A 24,481-nucleotide genomic window follows, 5' to 3' on the forward strand; every position below is an offset into this window, starting at 1 on the left:
AAGCTACGGGGGCAGTGCCTGGGGGTAGCAGCATGCGGAGGCCCCCTGGCCTGCCCTGCCTAGGAGCCCCAGGTAAGCACTGCACTCCCCACCCCCTCCCAGAGCCTGCACCCCAACCCCTTTCTCAAACACCCCTCCCACCACCAAATTCCCTCCCAGAGCCTGCACCCTGACCCCCAGCCCAGAGCCTGCACCCCTCACCCCCTCTTGCACCCCCACCCCAGCCTGAAGTCTGCATCCAGCACCCAAACTCCATCCCAGAGCCTGTACCCCAGGCTCCCTTCCCCACCCAAACTCCCTCCCAGAGCCAACCTCTCACACCTTCTGCACCCAAACTCCTTCCCAGAGCCTGCACCCCTCCTGCACCAGCCCAGAGCCTGGACCCCAGACCTCCTCCCCCCACCCAAACTCCTTCCCAGAGCCTTAGGCAGTGGGAGGCAGAGTTTGGGAAGGCAGGCTCTGGGCACCACCAAAATTTCTACAAACCTGCAGCCCCTGCTAAACCATTCTCATGTGCTTCATCAAGTTTCAGAACTATGATATACCCATTTGTTTCAAGAAAGTGACCTGGCAGTCTTTACAGAACAGTTGAAGTTATCAGAAAACATGTTATGCTTTAAAGAGGAGAAAGTAAGGATGCAGGACACTTTATACACTACAATAGCCCCCAGTTCCAGCCCTCTAGTTTCACAAAAAGAACCTCTCACTTTACTTCCTAGTTGGAAATAATTCAAGTTGGTATCTGGGAAAGAAGCAGGGATAAATATTACTCTATTTGCTGAGACGACCAATCTGGGGGAATCCAAGTGCACACTCAAGCCATTCCAAATGTTTGAGGTCCAGCTGACATGGGCAAGAATGAATCTTGGGCTTGCATGGCTGGACACACATTACAACAGGAAAAAAAATGGGAAATATGTTCAAGTATACACATTTATCTATAGGCTTACGGAGAGCGAGACACTTCAGCTCTATTCACATGCAAATACCATATGAACACAGCAAACTCATCTACTTCTGTGATTAGACTAGCATTTCTGCCCTTTGTTTTGGTTACCATTGCTACAAGAATCTCCTGCAGTCCATAAAAACCAAGACTGGTCCAAAGATAATATTTGACTAATTATTGACCAGTTGTCAAACACAGACGAATATTTTAAGCACAAATTACAACAGTCACAAAAAAAAAAAGTAAGACTTGGTGGTCTCCAGTAGCCCTAGCCTTAGGTATTTTTGCTTAATTACAAAAACAAAATTACTGAACTGAGTTATTTTAAAACTAGAATAAAAAACAATGAAATTAAGTTCTAGAAAATTAAAGATTAATTAATTCTACAGGTTAGCATTTAAATGTGAATGGACTTCAAGACTGAACAGTTACAAAAGAAAAATTAAACACACAGCAATTATGCAACAGTCATTTTTAAATGCACTTATGCTAGGTAGGTGGCCAACTCTACAAGCATCTTGCTTTTTGTTATATTTCTTTACCAGCTGCAACTGCTTCATTTACACCTTTGTCATCAAATTCATCAGCGTCCCCTTCTTCCTCTTCATCTGGTAATTACAGAGTCATCTTTTCAGATGCCATTTTCTTCTGTAATCTTAAATTGTGATTCAGTCACCAGCTTCCCAGCAGTGAAAGACTTCAGTCTATTCCAGGTTTTTGAATGGACGATTCCCCAAACTGACCAATTTCATTCTACACATGCAGCAGTATGTGGACATGTTAAAAAATTTCTGCCACCATAGCAAGAGTGCAAGGAGGACACCCTTCCCATCACAATGAAGGAGCAAGGTGTTTTGATTAAACTGCTGGGACTGCACTCCACGTTGGTTTGCAACTGAACGGGCCACTTCTTGCTTTATAGATTTGCTACCTCCATCAGCACTGTTTGTTCATTCATTTGGATATCCTTTGAACATTTCAAATAGCCATTAAGAGGTCACAAGCTGAATTACATTAGTCTTCAGAAAGGGCTTGCCCTAGAACCATGGATCAAGAAAGTAGGAAGTTATGTGCAGGAACGACCGCTTGATTTTTCAATGATATTATTTTGTCTATAATCTTTTTCTCTTCAGATTTTGTAAGTGGACTGTTCTTTTCACAGTCCACTACACAAATACATTTCTTAATATTCAGGAACCTGTTTTTGGCTTCATACAACATAGAACTATGATTTTCCATATTCTGAATGGACTGAGCTACAGTTTAGGCAACGAGATGAACAACCCCACCACTTCTTCAACAGAGGGCTGACTGAAGAGAGTCTTCTTGCATATCTGAAGTTCTTCGAGACATTTAACAGCAGATAGCCTTGTTGTGCTTGATGGGTTACTCAAGACAGGTAAAACTGAATGCTGTACTAAATTAAACAAGTACCATTTTTCAGTGCGTTTCTGAAAAATTTCACACTGCTTTGTCATGCTTGTGTCAAGTCACAGAAAGCTGTCATATCTTCAACATCAACCATGAGAAGCCATGTTGTAAGGACAGCACATCCGTCATAGGGTTTGGATACTCATTTCTCAACAAAGCCCGAGCAGCTTTCATATTAGCCACATTGTCAGTCAACTGAAATAACCTTCTGGGAACCAATTCATTGATTATATTTTTCAACTGGTCATCAATTTATTGGGTTATGTGCTAATCCTCAATTGTGCATCAGAATAAATAAAGTACTAGTTGTGGAGTTCCCATGAAGTTGATGGTACTCTCATTGTGAATATTGCTACATCCATCAGACACCAGAGACAGCTTGTTCAATATGAACGTCAATCCTCTCTCTTTCACTTAATCTGCTTTGGCATTTGGAAGAGTTCCTGTAAGCCATTTCCTACTCAGTACTTTATAAATTGGATGTAATTTACAACAATTTCTAGCTTAAAAAGATTTTCAACTATATGAAATGGTGTATTGCTGGCATAAATACCTCTGGCAAATACGTGGTCAAGTTGGTTCTTCTGGTCAAAGGATATTCTCTCTGAAAAAACTTGTTAATTTCAACTTGAAGATCAGAAGACTTCCCAGGAGTAAGTTTAAATGCTGAAACTTATTAGAAGATGAAGAAATAGAACTAGCATCACTTTCATTGTCACTCATATTACTGTCTTCAGCAAAAGATTCCATGCTTTGTGATGATGCTGCCAAAGATGAAGCAGAAGGAGAATGCAGAGAAGGAAGAATTTTGCTGCAAAACAGTTTTCCCTTTCTTGCTGTTTGACTGCAATAAATCTTTGTCAGTAGTTAGACATCACTGAACACACCACAAGAATTCATGTTTCTTCATTCTATCTACATGTCACATACACAGAAGAACAGAACCTGCATTCAGCTTTAACAGTTTTTCCATATTCATGTCTAATAAACAAAACTTTCCATATAAATTTTTTTGGCTTTCCCCAAACCTACATAATTTATTGTGTCTCTAATTAATGTTTCACTACTTCTGGCATGCTCTTGATCTCCGAGCCATTCACTTCTATTTCTAGTTGCTGCAGTTCCAGAAGATTCCATCCATCAAAATATTTTTTGATATGCTGCCTGTCTGCCAGCCCCCAAGACCAAACAGTTAATAGACTGGCTTACCAACCCTCCTTAGTCATATTTCCTCATCAATACCCAGTCTTAGCCCTTGTCACCAAAAGAAAAAAAAAAAAAACAAACAAAAAGAACCTACTTACATGCATGACAAATAAATGCAAGTATTGAGGCACGTCACAGCACCTTATTTTCCAAGCTTTCCCACTTTTTACATCACTCCCTTGTTTTTCACAATGGTCTTCTCCTACAACCCTGCTGTCCTTTAATTGTGATCACATCTGTTTCTGCACAGAAGCACCAGCATGGTCCTAATTAAAGAAGGAAGATTACTCAATGGGAGTTTAGTTAATGCTAATGTACGAGACTGAGAGAATGAAATGGATTCTTTCCAAATTTTTTGTCACTATAGCAGTGTTGGTCATGTATAAAAAGTAATCTACACCATCAGAAGCAGCATATATGACAAATTATACCTAAGGTCAGATCTCAGAGTAAACAGTTCCATTTTTATATAGTGATAGCTAAAGATTCCATGGTATTTTAAAGAGCACTATTGTACCTAGTACTCCCTTCAACAAGACTATGCCTACACTACAGCGTTTCTGGTGAAGACTCTTTAAACCAACAGGAGAGAGCTCTCCCATCGGCTTAATAACTCCTGCCTCCACAAAAGGTGGTAGCTAGGTCAGCAAGAGAAGTTCTCCCCGACATAGCGCTATCCACGTCGGTACTTAGGTCAGTATAATTTACATCACTCAGAGGTATAATACCCTGAGAGACGCAAGTTATATAGAAGTAATATGTAGTGTAGACATAGCCTAAGATAGTTTTTGGAGACCAGAATCTATATATAAACTACTGATAGGAAATGACCGTTAAATATACACCCAGAGATTCCACACCAGTGTATAAAACTTAGTTTGGAAAAGTCCAAAAGACATCTCATATAAAAAGTGTTAAATAAAAGCATGCTCTATATTAAACATGGAATTATACAAAATGTGTTAAATGGATGATTTAAACAAATATGAAAAGTTTTAAATTGAAAATGCATCTTACAATTAAAGTTAATAAAAAAGCATGTTAAATACAAAGTAGCATTTTACACAGTACTTGCATTAATCTCATTTATAAATGCATCCAGTTACCAGGAGATTTCAATGCTGTTTCCACCTGATCATAATATTTTTGCATATCTTTAGGACTTCTCTCCTCCATCTGAGCTAGTAATTTTTTAAAGGAGCACTCCCAATCACAGCACAATTGAAAGGAAATTCTATACACAGAACTGCAGCTAAACAAATCTGTTGCAAATGCTGATGACAGTAGTCCATAATTTACTTCCAAGGGAATTTTGCACCAAAAAAATAAGAATTCTGCACACAATTTAAAATTCTTCAAATTTTATTGATCAATAAATAAATGTGGAGGCTCCAGTATGGCAGTGGGGAGCACAGGCCACTGTGGGAGATCACCCTGCAGCTCCCCCGGGACAAGGACTTGGCCCTTGTGCTGTGTCAGGGTTTGGTGAAGCCTAAGGGCCAGCCCTGCCCCTCCATGCCAGGTGCACTAGGTGTGAGCAGGCAGGCTCAATCCAGGAGAATCTAAGCATGGAGGGGCTGGGGGAGAAGGAAATCCAGGCATGGGGTAAGAGGGTTCTCTGTGGGGCAAACTTGGCATGAGTCGCTCAGTGGGGGATGTGGATGCATGGGTCTTACCGAGGGGGTGGGGGGGGTTCTGGATGCAGAAGCAATGGGACTCTGCAGGGAGGTCCAGGTGAAGGTGGTTTGGGCTCAGTGGGAGGGGAGGGGTCTGGGCATGAGGAGCTTAGCTGGGGTGTCCAGGTGCAGCTGGTTGGGATTGAGTGGGGTGGGGGGTTGAGTGGGCCTACTTAACAGGGGAGCCCCACCTGCAGCAGAGGAGAAAGCCACATGCCAGGCTCCCACTCCCCCGACCCAGATTTCCCTGTCCCCTTCTCTTATGCATCCCCTCCTCCCCTCTCTCCCAGTTGTTCCCTGCCCCCATCCCCCTCCCCTCACTCCCACATCCCTCCTCCTTCCTTCCCCAACTCCTCTCCCACCTGCTTTACCCCATCTCTCCCACCACAGGTACTCACTGTAGTACACACAGAGAGGGAACACAACTGGCACTAGGACCCAGGAAGCAGCATCCTGCTGCAGAGCCCTGTGGCAAGCTCCAACAGCTGGGCAGTTCTGTGCTGGCAGGAATGGGGGGGGGGGGCTCAGTGGAATGTGACCCGTGTGTCCCCAATCTCTCCTCCGTTTGTGGGGGGGGTATTGCCCCCAACCGTGCATGCAGCTTCCCTTTGCTTCCATGTCACTTTCTTCAGGAAGCAATGAAATCTGCCAGGGACGGATTACACGTTTTCTGTGTGCACGCAGAATTCCCCTAGGAGTAATAATTATTAGAAACCCTTACCACAAGATGAATGGGTTATAATATGTAATGTTGTACAATAATGTTTGTTTGTTTGTTTTTTTTAAAAGGTCATCTTACATTTCTCTAGTCAGCTCTTATTATTCGGAACATGCATTTCAAAAAACATGCATTTACAATGCTTGCAAGAGAGAGTGGAGGAATAAATTTTCATTGTTCACGTCTAACGTGGAATCACAGGATGGCATACGTTTAGTGTTTTAAACGTATCTGTACTTTAGGATGAGATTCTGTAGTGCAATCACCACTCCTTGTTTTTATCTCTACTAAGAAGCAGAGGTGGGAGTGACTAGCTAGAACAGCATATTTTAAACTATTTGAGTAATCTGACCCCAGCATCTCCTGTGTGCAATCTGTATTCTCACATTCACAGCAGATATTTTCCAAAATTCCTCTAATCCATGGCCTGCCGTTAATTAATGGTCATTTAAAAGCTGTTTTATTCCATGCTGCTTTCAACAATAATCTCTACATGCATTGCAGACATGATTATTTTTTCGCATATTGCAATGATTGTAGTGTAGATTGTAGATCCCTTTTATACCATGGAAACAATCATTCATGTTTTTCTTCTAGTGGGAAGTCACTTTCATGAATGCACCAAGTGGCACAATTTGACAAAATGCTATACCAATGTTTCCCAAACAGTGGGTTCCAATCCACCAGTGAGACACAGGTAGGGTCTAAGTCGGTCGGTCACACATGCCTCAGAAGTACTCCTCCACCCATGCTCTCACTTCCCCAGGACAGCAAGGAATGGCGTGTGGAGCAGGATCTGGGCAGCAGTGTAGAGCAAGCCCCTCTGGGGTACAAGCAGGATTGACAGGCTGCTGACTGTCCACTCACTGGCTCTGGACACCTACTCCACACTGCTACTGCTGCCACCCCAGATCCCACTCATTTTACCAGCAGCCAGGCAGCGATCACAGCCACCTTGGGCTCCAGGAACAGAGGATCACAGCCACCTAGGACTGCAGGAGAGGGCAGGGCTGAGAAGCATCAAGCAGGAGGCCAGGGCTGAGAAGCATAGGGCAAGGGTAATGGTGGGTCCCCAAAGACAAAATGGTGGTTGATGGGTAGCCTTAGTAAAACTTTTGAAAACCACTATATTATAGTCTTAATTTAATTTAAGGGCACTGAACAGACATACATTACCCAAATGATGAAAACTTCATACTATAATTTATAGTCCTAATGTAACTAGCATATTATTGAAGTTCTTTACAGCAGTTAGAATAAGAAATTCAGTTAGGTTGTCATTGGAGATTAAGTATTGAAAATACAGATCTTTTTGTAGTTGCCCTTGCAAAACACATTTTGTTCCAAGATCAGAATGCTCATCCTAAAGAGCCCAGTAGCCCAAGCTCAAAGAAAACCATGTTTTTCTCCTTTGCAAATAGCACATCTGATGTGGCATAAGGGGAATAGGCCCTTATTCCCAGTGAAGCAAAACAAACAGTCAGACATTCTGCCTGAGGGATATATACCAATCCATAAAGGGAAGGCCACCCTCTTGCACTACCAAAGGCTAAGTACACTATCTCAGCAACCCTCCCAGCACCTGCTCCCCTGTAAGAAAAGGACATTTTGACCACAGCCTCTAATCCCCAGCATGACACAGCATTGTACCACCACAAGATGGATGCCCTATTGCATCAGTTACTACTGATGATTGCATAAATGTTTTTTTAAGTCTCATTCTTATGAATATGGACATAAGACATTTGGTTGTCAAACTTAATATGTTATTAGTCTAACAACCTTATTAGTTGGGGATATTTGTTGTAGCAGTTTAAAAAAAAAAAAATCAAAGGGGGTTGCTTGGTAAAGGTGGTGATTGAACGTAGGCATCCCTAGGAGATTGATTTAAGGATGTGGGTAAATGACAGTGGTCTGTGCCAGCAAGTGGAGAAGTAGAAGGACATATACCATTAGGAGACCACTTTATTTTATGGCTGTAAGTCAACAACCCTAATGCAAAACATGGCTGTGAAAAAAAATTCGAAGGGGTTTTTGTTTAGGATAAATGCATTGATGTCACACCCATACAGGATTCATAGAATACCCCCTCTCCCAGATTCTACCAAGAATTTAAAAAAATAGTAAGGAAGTGATTGCCAGAGACAAATTTTAGCTAGAAATCGATTTCAGACTTCCTATTAAAAATGCATGAAGAGAAGAAAAACTACAAAGAAAATTCATAGGGCATAAAAGCCATTATGTGAACATTGCCACTGAAAGGCCACTTATGGGAGAGCAAAAGAAGAATGTTTACCCCTTCTGAGCCCACTTCAGACAACTATGGAGTTTGAAATTAAAGGCGCCACAACACAGTGTGTCAAGACAATCTAAAGCATGTGTGCAAGCATCCTCACATAGTTCTACCAATATACCCAGATTTTATAGCTATGCCAATACTATACTTTAAGCAACTCAAACAGTTAAATATGCTAATTTTGTCTTTTAAGAAGGCCAACACACAGGAGAACAGAATTACTATTGATTTAACTGATCAAATCATGTTAAAATCTTTCACATTAAACCTGTGATCTCATTCTCGGTAATCTGTATGTGTTATTTCTTGCACTGTACAGTAACAGCAGTTAGGATACTAGCCTAGGATGTGGATTTGAGTCCTTTATCTGCTAGTCTTCCTGTGTGACCTTGGACATGTCACTTAGGAAACTGAGACACAGGGAGGCTATCTGTAAAAATAGGGATAATGGTACTTCCCTACCTCTCAGGTGAGGTAGGAGAGTCATTCAGGTACTATGGTAAAGGGGGCCATACAAATACCTAAGGTAGACAGAGATAGATGCTACCCTGAGCAATGGTGTAATTTTTCCAATTGTAACAAGATACTTTTGATTTAAATCAAAAAGTACAATAAAAGCTTTTTTAACCAGCATGTTGGTGATACAGGGGTGCCAGTAAATTAAAAATGCCGGTTAACTCAGAGGGAGGGAGTTGGAGTACGGGGAGGAGACAGCGGTTGCAGGGCACACTGTGGAAGGGGGACTTGGGGCAGCAGCATGAGAGGGGGCTCAAGGTGCTGGACGGGGGACCCCCCCACCTCCGGTGGCCCCCCGCAAGCAGCTCCCCATCCCTGCTGCTCCGAGCAGAAGCGCAGCCAGGTGGTTCAGCTCTGCAAGCAGGCATACTGCCTCCATCTCTCCCCCAGCAGCCGCAGGCCTGGAGCTGGGAAAAATCATCTCTTTCTCTGGCCACCGCAACCCTGCACATCCCAAATCCCCTTCACCCCATCTTCTCACTCCATTGCCCCCTCCCGCCTACTTCCTATTTCCCCCCCAAGGCCGCCACCTCATCTTACTTGTGCGTCTTCTCCAGGGTCCAAGCACAAATTAGCGGACCCATCCTTGTGCAGCTCCACTAATTAGGCCATTCATTCTCTTGTGTGCGGCCGCCCAGGCACACACCTTAGAGGAACTATCGCGGACCACCTGAATGGAGCTCGTGGACCACGGTTTGAGAACCACTGCCCTAGATAATTGGTTTGTGTTTAAATGCCCTTACAGTTAGGATGTTTTTTCCTAATCCAGAGGTTTTCAAACCTCATACATAGTTTTAATTCCTGATTTAAGTACAAAATTCAACTTTAAGTCAAGACCAATGTTTTCACAACAAAGACATACTTGTTTCTTCACCATGGACACATCTTCTGTGACACTGAGCAAGCTAATAAGACTATTTTGGAGAGAGTTCGAAATGGACAGCAATAAAGATGCCCTATTTGAATTAAACCTAGTTTGCACTGCAAGTTTCTTTTCTCCCACACCTTAATTGCCAAAGCTGACAGGAGGCTGTTGGAGAGGAGCAATGGTATATATTTATTAGTCTTAGTCAAAATAAAGTATGATCTATACAGTTACACTTCATCAGATATCTTCTGGAAAAATCTTCTGAAGGTAACTGAATACCAGTTTTAAAAGTTTAATGCTGACAATAATAATATCTGAAACAACCCTATGTATATATTTTTCCACTATTTATATGATTTCCCTCTTCCAAAGTAATATCTGAACCAAAATTAAGTGCCACTTCAATCTGTAGAATAAGAACCTGATGTTTCATCATTGCACAATGCATTTTAGATTTGAAATAACTGTCTCACTATACTACAAAGGAAGTACAATTTGAAGCAATAGTGAAAAAACAAAAAATTAAAATTGGAACATAGGAAGAACTGTATCTGTTCCTGTAAAGTATGAAACAGATGATGTGATAAATTGCATGAATAAAGCTCTACAGTAAATAATTCCAAACCACAACCACTACAGTAGGTGTCAAAACTATATGAACTCCAGTAATTTTAGGGTAATTTTGAATGAGGCCATATGCAGAAGCTAACAGTTTAAAATCTTGCTCTACTACTTCTACTAAGTTCTCTCTCTCTCTCTCTCTCTCTCTCTCATCACTGTTGAATTACACATTAAAAATTATGTTTGTAGTAAGAAACAAGTTGGTTTGAATTATAGTTCCATTTTGACATGAATACTTAGAGAAAGTTCTGAAAGACAATGAGACAGCAAGACTAAGGGCTTGTCTACACTGGCACTTTACAGTGCTCCAACTGACTCGCTCAGGGATGTGGGGGGAAAAAAACCCACACACGCCTGTGCGTTGCAAGAGTCAGAGCTGTAAAGTGCCAGTGTAGACAGTGCACCAGTGCTGGAAGCCGTGCTCCCAGCACTGGTAGCTATGCCCCTCAGGAAGGTGGTTTGTATAGAGCCGCAACTACATAGCCATGTTAAAGCGCTGCCGCTTAACATTGCCAACGAAGACGTGACCTTAGAGAAACACCAGCAACAGTCCTAACTATTAGACAAGTGTTACTTGTATCAGCATTAAGTATATTAACTAACTCTGCAAAGAAAGCATAATTGGATATGGACAGCTTCTTACATAACTATTTGGCTTTTTCTTGATCAAGAATACACGATATATGAAGAAATTATAAGCCAAAACGGAAGTCTGAGACTAAGTTTATTTCAAACAAAACATTACAATTTTTAAAGTCCTTTTAATTGCTATTTACTCTATTTGTAAAATTAGTAGCCACTTCCTCAGGATTTTAAACACACATTGCATATTTCGAAACACTGAGCAATAACTTTATTTTTACTTTATTAGAAGAGCAACAAATATATCAAAAGACTAAGAAGCTCTCCTTCAAAGGATATCTTTGTCTCTTCAGGTATTTGTATGTATGTGTAATATCTACCAGTGGTGGCTAGATAATTAGCAGCCCACATCCTGCAGTTTGACTTGGTGTGGGTGAATCCTTCATCTTATTGTAGACTGGACTATAGACCTCAGTGGTCCATAAACAGAAGCTCTAACTGTTGAGCTAGAAAGGACCCAAGTCACTTGCATCCCAACTGAAGTCACTTTTTGTATATCACATGCTCATGTTTATTTAAACTAGCCAGCCTGCCAATTAAAAATAGTACTGTTATGAGTAATTTAAATGTGCTGTCAGTTTAAGCAGAAGGAACGTTTCCAATCATTAAGCTTACGTACAGTATCTTAAAATGGTTTTGAATACAACCACAAATAATTTATTACTTTGAGTTAGCTGCTTTAGGAACCAAGTATATATCCAACTCTAAAGCCCATTCACAGTTCCACAATCTGAGCTCACTTTTCAATTTTGAATGACCTTCACATAAGTATACACATGTGAAGAGACATCTGTGCAAAACACAATGAAAAAAAAAAGGAAAAGCAAGATTAATTAGGAGTCTAGTGGTATAAAAGACAGCTTATTCAAAGGAAATGCAGCATGGAACTAACTTATTTGCTTTTTTTAAAGCTACCAGTGTTATACCAAGGCACTTAGTTTGCAATAGCTATTCCCCCGCCCCCCCCCCCCCACACACACAGTTTCTTCATTCCCATTAAATATAAAGGGCTAGGCATTGGTTGTTTGGATTTCTGAATTCAATATACAAACCCAAGTCATCTAATGAAATAATATTTACTGCCTAAACACTGTTAAATTGCTTCCTTCCTTTTAAACTCAAACCTGTAAACATCTGCGCATGCAAAGCTTTATCCATCTCACTGAAGCCAATATGACTAAAGTTACACAGATGAGTTTACAAGATATCCTTTAAAACCAACTGCTCTTCAGTGCTTCTGATTTCATTCACATCTTTCTGGTGGGGGATGGGAGTGAGGCAAAGGAAGATAGGGAAGGCTGTTGGGTCCATTATTTGTACAGCACGTGTGTAAGCACAGCAATTCATAAAGAATCAATTCTACATTTTGGTATAGCAACTGAAAACATTCTTGAAATTTCAACAGAGTTTCATTTCCAGTAACTTTGGACAGCTTAAAGATAAAAAGTTACCAATATCACAAGAAAATTCTACCAAACTATCTCCTGTACTTTCCACAGTTTAAACTTTAATCCAGACGAAGCAAACCAACTCCTTTATATAAGCACACTGTTTGACAGCCTGGTATTCCACAAATTCTGTCCTACCTCATCACGACTCTTCATGCATCACAATTTCATGAACTAATATGTATCAAATCAAAAACAATGGATTTACCTTACTAGTAGCAGGTACTTTGCCAGTATTTATTCTAGAGTTAATCCTTCCATTATTTTGAGAAAAAGTCATGAAAATGAGTAAAAGTTTGCTTCCCTCCCTTCCAAACATCCACCTAGTATTACTTAAAAATACAGATTTCTATATTTTTAGTTTTTAAAATGTAAGTGATTTGAGACTCAATCTTGCAAGAGCTTGCACGAAATAGGGTCATAAAACTATTCATATGAATACATGCTTGCGAGATCAGGCCCTAACTCCCCTAATCCACATTATTAGCCTTGTATAATCATTTTCCAAGCGCTAAAATAATCACTCGCCAAGCCTGTTACACCACAGTACTAAGCCAAATCACAAGACTTGTTAAAATTAAAGGATGGAGCGGGGTAGTAAAACCCAGCCCAGAGAAGCGAAACCAGGCCGTTCCCCGGTTCAGTCCCCCCAGGGCAAACTAAGCACCGCTGCTGGGTACGTCCAAACAGCCTTGCGAGATCACCGACGGTTACCGGCCTTCGCACAACCGCCCACCCCCCGCCCCGACAACGGAGGAGGAGAAGGAAGGAAACTTGCACTCGCAAGAGAATCACCCGCCCCAGGCGAGAGCCAGCCGGGATCCTCCTCCCTCCCCCGGCCCCGGCCCCGGCCCCGGCCCGCACTCACAGGATGCCGGAGCAGGAGGTGCACACGAAGCTGCCCACAGTCATGTCGGTGTAGGTGGGGCCGCGCTGGTCGCAGTCGAAGCACTTGCGGTTGGGCGGGAGGCTGCTCATCTCCCGCAGCAGCTTCAGGTGCTTCTCCTCCTGCTTCCGCTTGGCGCTCGCGGCCATCGCCCCGCCGGGGAGGGGAGAAGCCGGCCGGAGCCGGGCCCCGCACACACCGCAGGGGCCCGGGCAGGGGGAAGGCGGCGGCGGCGGGTCCCCCTCGGCCTCGGGGGGGAGGGGTCGGGACCAGGCCCGCGCGCCCCGGGGGAGCGGCGCTGAGGAGGCCGGCGGCGAAGCGGGGCCTGGGGCGGCTGAATAACGAGCTTAGGCGGATCTTGCGCGACACCTTTGCTTTGCGGGATCAGACAAGGAGAGCGGGGCCGAGGCGGGGGCCTGGGGCGGCTGCTCCGAGTGCGGTGGCTGCCTGCAGCGCCCCTTGCCGGCCGGGGGGACTCGCAGCTCCCCGATCTCAACCCGACAAAGGCGTGGCCAGCGGGGCTCTTACCTGGAGTGGCCGAGGGGGGGAGGAAAGGCCAGGGAGGGGAGAGGGGGAAAAGGAGGGATTCAGAGGGGGGTGTTAGAGGGAGGGTATAGTCCGCCTGCCCGCTGGCAGACCTAGAGCTAGCCCAAAAGGGGGAAAAGGGGTTCCTGTGGACACTCGACAACAACTCAATCTTTTACAAAAAGAACAGGAGGACTTGTGGCACCTTGGAGACTAACAAAGTTATTGGGGCATAAGCTTTCCTGAGCTACAGCTCCCTTCATGGATGCTGAAGCTGTAGCTCATGAAAGCTTATGCTCAAATCAATTTGTTAGTCTCTAAGGTGCCACAAGTCCTCCTTTTCTTTTTAATTTAAAGGGAGATTGTCAGCTGGACAATCATTTTTTCCTCTAATAATGTTGTACTTGCTAGTAACACCTAGAATGACTATGGGGGAAAGAACTTAGTGAGCAAACCCGTTCTTAATATTTTTCAGTTTGTTTATTTTGTGCACGTAGCAGCACTTTGGGTATTGCTATTTTACTGATTCCCCAAATAGGTAGTTTCTCCTTCACTGAAACATCAACAGGTAAGATGAACAGATATACTTTTTAAAAAAATCTCAACCATTCTATTTAACAATGAAGGGAGCTGTAGCTCACGAACGCTTATGCTCAAATCAATTTGTTAGTCTCTAAGGTGCCACAAGTCCTCCTGTTCTTTTTTGCGAATACAGACTAACACGGCTGCTACTCTGAAATCAATCTTTTACATTTCCAAACACCTTTTTCAGACTGTCAGCGTCTTGGCAAAGCATCAACAGTCAAAACGTTGTTGCAACCCCCCTCCCCCCCACACATACTCACAGTTTTCACAGGTTTGGCATTTTGATTAAATACCAACGTTTTCTGCAGAAATTAGATACTTTTCCCAAACATATCGTTGAGTTGAAACTCCAGTTTTCCATCAGAAAACAGTTTTGAAGGAAAAATTTCCACCAGTCAGCACTCCCCTGAATGCAGCCAAGCCCTTGCTGACATACAACAGAGACAGGGCTCACAAAGTTTTTCAGGAATGTGAATGTCATTGTCATATTTGCAGTGTTGTTGCTCTCAAATGAACTCCCACAGAAAAATTATAAAAGACAAAAGCACCATGTTGCTTGTGGGCAAACACTTCACAAAACGATCATTCCATATCTGAATCTCAATCCTCAAGAAAAACCTGCAAAATATAGTTAAAAGGTGAGCCTGGGAGCTTAAAATTCATAACATTGCTAGACACGAACAATCATGGTTGTAAAAAAAAAAACCACTGAATTTATGGTGTATTAAAACAATCTGTAACCCGCTAACCCCCCCTTTTTGTTAGACTGCAGAAGTGTTATCAGGTCACTTCACTTGCAAGTCTCTGTGCTAAATACTGATGCTAAACAATCTGTTCCACAGCCACATTGTATTTAGCTGTGACAACCTTTCCCAGACCTGAAGAACAACTCTGTGTATCTCAACATCTTTGTCTCTCTCACCAACAGAAGTTGGTCCAATAAACAATATTATCTCACTCACCTTGTCACTGTCATGCCATTTTCAGTCATGCAAAGGATTATAAAATATTTGCCTTATTCAAATCTTATGTCTAAGCTTAATGCCAAAGTTCATTCATCCTTCTCATATAAAGAAATAAGGGATACCAAAATTTGGGACTAGTAGAGTGGCACAAAATGAAAAACACATTTTGTTATGTACTAGAGCTGCCTGTTTTTCAGCTAGCTCTACTTTGTATAAACTTGCGTATGCAAAGATTTTCAAATGTGTATTTGAATTCATGCTAGAGCTTTCCAGAGCAAGAGCAAATAATTTGGGTCTTTCAAAAAGAAAAGGAGTACTTGTGGCACTTTAGAGACTAACAAATTTATTTGAGCATAAGCTTTCATGAGCTACAGCTCACTTCATCGGATGCATTTGGTGGAAAATACGGAGGGGAGATTTATATACACACACAGAGAACATGAAACAATGGGTTTTATCATACACACTGTAAGGAGAAAGAAAAGGAGTACTTGTGACACCTTAGACACTAACACATTTATTTGAGCATAAGCTTTCGTGAGCTACAGCTCACTTCATCGGATGCATTTGGTGCATCCGATGAAGTGAGCTGTAGCTCACGAAAGCTTATGCTCAAATAAATGTGTTAGTCTCTAAGGTGCCACAAGTACTCCTTTTCTTTTTGCAAATACAGACTAACATGGCTGCTATTCTGAAAACTGTAAGGAGAGTGATCACTTAAGATGAGCCATCACCAGCAGCAGGGGGGGGGAAAGGAGGAAAACCTTTCATGGTGACAAGCAAGGTAGGCTATTTCCAGCAGTTAACAAGAACATCTGAGGAACAGTGGGGGTGGAGTTGGGAAGAGAAATAACATGGGGGAGAAATAGCACAGTTTTACTTTGTGTAATGATTCATCCATTCCCAGTCTCTATTCAAACCTAAGTTAATTGTATCCAGTTTGCAAATTAATTCCAATTCAGCAGTCTCTCATTGCAGTCTGTTTTTGAAGTTTTTTTGTTGAAGGATAGCCACCCTCAGGTCTGTAATCGAGTGACCGGAGAGAATGAAGTTTTCTCCAACTGGTTTTTGAATATTGTAATTCTTGACATCTGATTTGTGTCCATTTATTCTTTTATGTAGAGACTGTCCAGTTTGACCAATGTACATGGCAGAGGGGCATTGCTGGCACATGATGGCATATATCACATTGGTAGATGCGCAGGTGAATGAGCCTCTGATAGTGTGGCTGATGTGATTAAGCCCTATGAGGGTGTCCCCTGAATAGATATGTGGACAGAGTTGGCAACGGGCACACAAACTTCCTCATGGCTGGACTTTACAAAAACTAGACAAGCCATTTACAACACACACTTTGCTTCTCTACAAAAGAAAAAGGACACTAAGCTATCTAAACTACTACATGCCACAAGGGGCCACAACAGTGGTTCCTGTAACCCACCCAGCAATATTGTTAATCTATCCAACTATACTCTTAACCCAGCAGAAGAATCTGTCCTATCTCGGGGCCTCTCCTTTTGCCCCTCCAACCCCACGAACATGCTACATTTCTGTGGTGACCTAGAATCCTATTTTCGACATCTCCAACTCAAGGAATATTTCCAACACACCTCTGACCAACATATTAACCCACAGAGACCTTCCTACCAACACTACAAAAAGAAGGATTCTCGGTGGACTCTTCCTGAAGGTCGAAACAGCAGACTGGACTTCTACATAGAGTGCTTCCGCCGACGTGCACGAGCTGAAATTGTGGAAAAGCAGCACCACTTGCCCCATAACCTCAGCCGTGCAGAACACAATGCCATCCACAGCCTCAGAAACAACTCTGACATCATAATCAAAAAGGCTGACAAAGGAGGTGCTGTTGTCATCATGAATAGGTCGGAGTATGAACAAGAGGCTACTAGGCAGCTCTCCAACACCACTTTCTACGAGCCATTACCCTCTGATCCCACTGAGAGTTACCAAAAGAAACTACAGCATTTGCTCAAGAAACTCCCTGAAAAAGCACAAGAACAAATCCGCACAGACACACCCCTAGAACCCCGACCTGGGGTATTCTATCTGCTACCCAAGATCCATAAACCTGGAAATCCTGGACGCCCCATCATCTCAGGCATTGGCACCCTGACAGCAGGATTGTCTGGCAATGTAGACTCCCTCCTCAGGCCCTACGTTACCAGCACTCCCGGCTATCTTCGAGACAGCACTGACTTCCTGAGGAAACTACAATCCATTGGTGATCTTCCTAAAAACACCATCCTAGCCAATATGGATGTAGAAGCCCTCTACACCAACATTTCACACAAAGATGGACTACAAGCCATCAGGAACAGTATCCCTGATAATGTCACGGCTAACCTGGTGGCAGAACTTTGTGACTTTGTCCTGACCCATAACTATTTCACATTTGGGGACAATGAATACCTTCAAATCAGCGGCACTGCAATGGGTACCCGCATGGCCCCACAGTATGCCAACATTTTTATGGCTGACTTAGAACAACGCTTCCTCAGCTCTCGTCTCCTAATGCCCCTACTCTATTTGCGCTACATTGATGACATCTTCATCATCTGGACCCATGGAAAAGAAGCCCTTGAGAAATTCCACCATGATTTCAACTATTTCCATCCCACCATCAACCTCAGCCTGGACCAGTCCACACAAGAGATCCACTTCCTGGGTGCTACGGTGCTAATAAGCGATGGTCACATAAACACCACCCTATATCGGAAACCTACTGACCGCTATTCCTACCTACATGCCTCTAGCTTTCATCCGGATCATACCACATGATCCATTGTCTACAGCCAAGCTCTACGATATAACCACATTTGCTCCAACCCCTCAGACAGAGACAAACACCTACAAGATCTCTATCATGCATTCCTACAACTACAATACCCACCTGCTGAAGTGAAGAAACAGATTGACAGAGCCAGAAGAGTACCCAGAAGTCACCTACTACAGGACAGGCCCAACAAAGAAAATAACAACGCCACTAGCCATCACCTTCAGCCCCCAACTAAAACCTCTCCAACGTATCATCAGGGATCTACAACCTATCCTGAAGGACGACCGATCACTTTCACAGATTTTAGGAGACAGGCCAGTCCTTGCTTACAGACAGCGCCCCAATCTGAAGCAAATACTCACCAGCAACCACACACCACACAACAGAACCACTAACCCAGGAACATATCCTTGCAACAAAGCCCGTTGCCAACTCTGTCCACATATCTATTCAGGGGACACCATCATAGGGCCTAATCACATCAGCCACACTATCAGAGGCTCGTTCGCCTGCGCATCTACCAATGTGATATGTGCCAGCAATGCCCCTCTGCCATGTACATTGGTCAAACTGGACAGTCTCTACGTAAAAGAATAAATGGACACAAATCAGACGTCAAGAATTACAACATTCAAAAACCAGTTGGAGAACACTTCAATCTCTCCGGTCACTCGATTACAGACCTGAGGGTGGCTATCCTTCAACAAAAAAACTTCAAAAACAGACTCCAATGAGAGACTGCTGAATTGGAATTAATTTGCAAACTGGATACAATTAACTTAGGTTTGAATAGAGACTGGGAATATATGGGTCATTACACAAAGTAAAACTATTTCCCCATGTTATTTCCCCCCACTCCCCACTGTTCCTCAGATGTTCTTGTTAACTGCTGGAAATAGCCTACCTTGCTTGTCACACGAAAGGTTTTCCTCCTTCCCCCCCCTGCTGCTGGTGATGGCTCATCTTAAGTGATCACTCTCCTTACAGTGTATATGATAAAACCCATTGTTTCATGTTCTCTGTGTGTGTATATAAATCTCCTCTGTATTTTCCACCAGATGCATCCGATGAAGTGAGCTGTAGCTCACAAAAGCTTATGCTCTAATAAATTTGTTAATCTCTAAGGTGCCACAAGTACTCCTTTTCTTTTTGCGAATACAGACTAACACGGCTGCTACTCTGAAACCGGTCTTTCAAAGTAATTCAGATTTTTCAAGCAGAAACTGAAGGAGAGAGCACACCTCCAGTGAGGAAGCTCTTTATAAGATATCTAGTTCATAACTCATATCAGCTGTAACTATTTAAGGTTTCAGAATAGCAGCCGTGTTAGTCTGTATTCGCAAAAAAGAAAAGGAGTACTTGTGGCACCTTAGAGACTAACAAATTTATTTGAGCATAAGCTTTCATGAGCATCCAATGAAGTGAGCTGTAGCTCATGAAAGCTTATATTTAAGGTTTATAATCTAAAGAAATTTATGCCACCATATAAACATTTTAGCCCATCTAGAGGTCTCCAGGTATCTAGAATGGTTCATGCCAGTGAGTGCCAACCTCAGGGCAGACTGCCAAAAAGCAGGGCAAAGACCCAAACTGGTTGTTTGTTCTACAATTAGACTTCATCAACCCAGTAACAAATGTGAACTCCTAAGCACCATAACAATGTTACCACGGAGTCACAGACAGTGCCAGGGATTTCCCTATACCCCCCAAGGGGGTGTTTCCCCCCAAATTTCCCAAACACCCCTCCCCCTAGTTTTGTGAACTAGTTACATGCAGTGTTGCCAATTTAGTGATGGTTTAGAAATTTGAATTGAAATTGAAATATTAATACACACTTTAAAAGCATATACAGTGTATGATAAAATACATGTATCTGAAAAAGTATAATAGATTGAAAAGTATGAACATAGGCTAGCTTCCCTATACAGATGTTGGTTTTTATGACAATGTCAGTGCATTCATTTCGGTGATGTTGGCCAACCTAATAATTTCAAATGATGATTTATAAGCAAAGTCTAAATGAGCTCTCCCTAACAGCTAGTGATGAGCTGGGGTCTGGGGGGAAAGGCTTCATGCACACCTAATCTACCTAGGTATCCAGAAAACAGAGTGTTGCCTAAATGATAGATTTTGGCTGGGGTTGGGTTACAAATCACATGAATGTGGGGGTGGGAAGGTGATATGAAATGTTTTTATTCTTATTGTATGAGTAAAGGATAGTAGAACTGTACTTAGCCTGTGCTGATTGAGGGCATCGGGAGAGAAGGAGAGAGGGTAGGGACAGGTATTTTGCTTGATGGTCTGCCTGAGTCACAAGTACTATTAGACCTGCCCCACTCCATTGTTTAAAGACAGAGCTGATTTGGCTCCATAGATAGTCTTTGTTTTATTAAGTGATCACTACAGCTGAAATCACTGATAATCAGGTCTGAGTGCTTAGATCTGCTGTGGGACAGTGTTTCTATGGAAGAGATGGCCCAGTCTGCACTAGCAGTGAGGTTCCCCCACTGAGAGCTCAGCTAAAATCCCTGAGAACTGGGTGGAACCTCAAGAGACCAACTCGCAGAGGTCACAGTGACAGGTAGCAGCAGAAGGTAATGACTCAGGGCCACTGGCAACAGAGCAATGGAGTGAACATGGCACAACGAACAACAGTGGCCAGAGCGAACAGTGAGCAAGGTGCCTTCTTGCCCCCCACCTGAGAGATGAACTCATGTGAAAGCTCTGAACTCCGAGTTTCCACTGACCAAGGACCACACCTGGTGAGTGTTAATAAGGCTGTTAAGAATGTTGGAGACACAACACAATTCACGTGAACAAACATGGCCGTGGCATCATACTTTCTATTTAAGCAAGAGATACCACACACTATAAACTGGAGACCAATGTTAAGTGCATTGTCACTTGTTCATCCTGAAGTTGAACTGGTTTGAACAAGACCAGCAAATGCTCACTATCTTTCCTCAAGAAACTCAACTGACTGGCTAGATGCATGTGGTGCAACAGTGAAAGACTCAACAGCTGAAAAAGTGAAGAACTCACTCACCACATTCAAAACATTTGCATACATGGCTGATGAATGCACCAATGCAAATGGTCATCAACTATTAAGTCATTGTGTATGTTATCTTGATGTCAGTGGTAGGCCAGCAGATGCATTTTTAGATGTTCAAGTTATAGAAGACAGATTGGTTGCATCTGTGACAACCCACATCTTAGAAGAGTTAAATGCTTGTCAATGGGACCCCAAACAGATGGATGCTTGTGCATTTGATGGAGCTGCAAACTTCTCTGGAAGACATGGTGGAGCACAAGCTTTGCTCAGACAAAAGTGTAACCCTAGTCTCTCCTATACACACTGCAGAGGGCATCTACTCCAACTAGCACTAGTATGAGCTGCAGACTTTTCAAAAGACATTTAAAAAGCTATAAATGTAATGTCTTCATTATATTCTTTTTTCAGCAAGAGTCCAAAAAGACTGAATATCTTGGAAAATATAGAAAATACACTGGAACTGAAGTTCAAATTAGTCCAACTTGGGAAAACCCTCTGGTTTTCTCATGAGCGATCCTTGGCTGTTGTCTTAAAATTACTCCAGCCATTATTACTGGCTTTGAAAAGTATCTACCAAGATGGGATGGATCTAAGTAATGAGGCTGATGGATTACTTTTGCTACTACATTCAGAGAAGTCTATTGCCATTCTCTCTCTTGTAAGTCTACTGTTGAAACCACTTGGGTCATTAAACAATGCCATCCAGGCATCTGCTACAACAGTAGTAGATCTTTGTCCAGCAATAGAAACTCATTTGAATCAATCAGAGAGCTACCCATTGAAAAAGTACTGGTAGAAACAAAGACTTCAGTCCAGAAGTTGACTAATGAGGGCATTTATATTGAATCCTTAAGTGAAGCAGACAAGAAGTGTTTAAGACAACTAAAAAAGTACACAGACTTGATTCTTAATCTACAACAGCAAGTTCTAGATTCTACTCAACCTCTATGTAGCTTTTACAGATCCCTATCTTATAAAACACTGACAGTTGAGCGGAGTGAGGCACTACAGCCATTGGGCTGCCATGTGCTCAGGACAGAATAGAAAATTTGAACACAGAGTGGAATATCATATGACAAATTAATGAAGATTTGACTTTGACTTCTTTTTTATCATCACTAGAGGCTCGACCTGATCTTTATCCTATGTTTCCTGGGCTGAAAGAAGTAGGAATTCATCTCTTGCTACTCCCAGTCACAACAGCTACAGTTCATTCTTTTTCATCATGGAATAGAATTTTGTATTTTGAAAGAAGTCACCTTCTGCCTGATCATGTGAATGAACTAATGAGCACATCAACTGAAGGAATGGAAATACCAAACACACAAGAAGCCACCAAAGATGAATGCATTGCATTCAAGAAGTTCATTAACAGAGTTGTGCAAAATTATAACAAGAAACCAAGAAGGATGTAGATGTAGTGCTTCATAGAAGGCTTGAGTAGCCAACTTTAATTTGTGTGATTTTAAAATCTAATAAAATGGTCATGAAACGTTTTTCAGTTTTTACTATGGTGCCATACAGCTCACCTTCACCCTCACAGATTTACCCTTCATTGACCCTGCCCCTCCCCCCTGTAAATTTGAACACCCTCCCCCAAATTTCAATTCCTGGGGAAAACATTGGACAGTGCCCTTGGGCATTCCAGTCTATTTTGCCATCCAGACAAGCTAGACTTAAAATGATAGTTGGTTTCTATACACCAAAGATCACAAAAGATTCAGGTAGCTCCCATTCCCAAGAGACCAGTCATTTACCCCATGTCATTTTGTACCGTAGATCGCTCACCAAAGACAACTCTTGTAACCAATCTTGTAATTAACTAACTGGGGGGGGGGAGGGGAGAGTTCTTACAGGGTTAAAGCAGGCAAACATATATACACAAATGAGTTGTAGTCTATGGTTTCCAAAAGGTGACAGAGTTGTAGTAATCTGTCAGCTCTGAATGTCTTTTAGAGCTAAACCAGGTTGACCCTGGGAATTGCTGTTTCTGTTTCCTACCTCTGGCCTAGTGAGAGTACAAACAGCAAAGAGATGAAAAAATTTCCTGTCAGCTACTTTTTATTTCCTCCTTCCACAATTCAAAGCTGATGGGAGGAGCCCTTTTGCACTTTGCCTCTTCAGGTGTGTGAAGGGACAGTTAACAAAGCCTTTGTATTGTGATGTCCCACAACACCCATTTATTTTTGAGAGCCTTCTTGATGACCAGGAGATGATCCATCTTAACAGGTTCACAGTTTCAGAGCAAACATTTTTTACAGTTATGCAGCAAAAACTTTATTACTTTATAGCATGGGATAAAGATATTTTGTGAAATTAATGCATGCAGCAACTTACACACATTTTATAAAGTTTAAACACATTGTTTTAGGTTCAATATCCATCTTAGCCATACTAACACACAGGTGGAACAGATTGGTTTCCAGCAAACATGTCAGTGCTTGGCTGGGGCCTAAAGCCTTGGCAAGAGCTGGCACCTGGTTTGTCGGCATTACAAAGCCCTTTAAATTTTTCTGTCTTCCCCAAAGTACGACTCTTCATGATTTTTTTTTTTTTTTTTTTTTTTACACCCAGAGACCAAATTGACCTTTTCTATACTAATAGAATGAGTTCAATAAAAACTTTGCCATTTTCAATCATCCCTTGTACCTTTACAAATTTTTCTGATTACTAGATTTTCAAGATGATCCCTACTTGATCTTCTGGAATTGCTTCAAGGAAATTATTCATCGACTATTTTAGAAAAGCTTAGTGAGCATTTTCAAAGTGATTTTTAGAAGAGAATTGTGTTTGTGAGAATATCATCATCATAGATCTTTGTCTTTTTTATTAAGTTCGGACATACACATTCTTCCCTTGCTAAATCTGGCTGCCCTTGATAAACCAAACACTTTTTGATCAAAAGAAAAAAATAGAACTGTTCCGTAGAATTTGTTGATCTCCTGGAGGAGCTCTTGGTGCTGTTCTGAATTAAATCTACCCATATTGTACTGAAAGTGTATTTGGGCTTTGTAAATCTTCTTAAGGAATGTTTTTCAAGTGAGTACAGTATATTTGAAAGAAAGCAATTAGTGAATACATATCGCTATACTATGATTTAATTTACAAAATTGCTTAGTTACTGTATCTCCATTTAATGAATATGAACATAACCTCATTCTTTTTGGAGGCTGGTGTGATGCTGTATGATTGAAGATGACCATTTGTCATCATTGCAACCACTGTTATACAATTGCACTAAATCTGAATCAAAGTACTGGTATGCCATGTAACGTATAGATGGAAAAGTTTTAATCT

General features: G+C 42.1%; 1 protein-coding gene across 19 annotated transcripts in view; it reads right to left on the reverse strand.

Moving 5' to 3' along the window:
* Positions 1-13,830, reverse strand: part of AGFG1 (ArfGAP with FG repeats 1) — a 64,162-nt gene extending 50,332 nt beyond the window's left edge. For 4 of the 19 annotated variants that reach the window (XR_005294868.2, XM_043492048.1, XM_043492041.1 and 1 more), the window contains exon 1: positions 13,240-13,626. Coding sequence is in view for 17 of the 19 variants with exons in the window: in XM_043492048.1 (XP_043347983.1) it covers positions 13,240-13,406 (167 nt within the window). In the remaining 2 variants the exon portion in view is untranslated. Of the gene's footprint in view, positions 1-13,239 lie in introns of all 19 variants that reach the window. The other 15 variants (XR_005294869.2, XM_043492051.1, XM_043492042.1 and 12 more) reach the window with 9 other exon arrangements.
* Between the last annotated feature and the right edge of the window lie 10,651 nt (positions 13,831-24,481).

This window comes from Dermochelys coriacea, chromosome 9, assembly GCF_009764565.3.
Source record: "Dermochelys coriacea isolate rDerCor1 chromosome 9, rDerCor1.pri.v4, whole genome shotgun sequence".
NCBI classification, from domain to species: Eukaryota; Metazoa; Chordata; order Testudines; family Dermochelyidae; genus Dermochelys; species Dermochelys coriacea.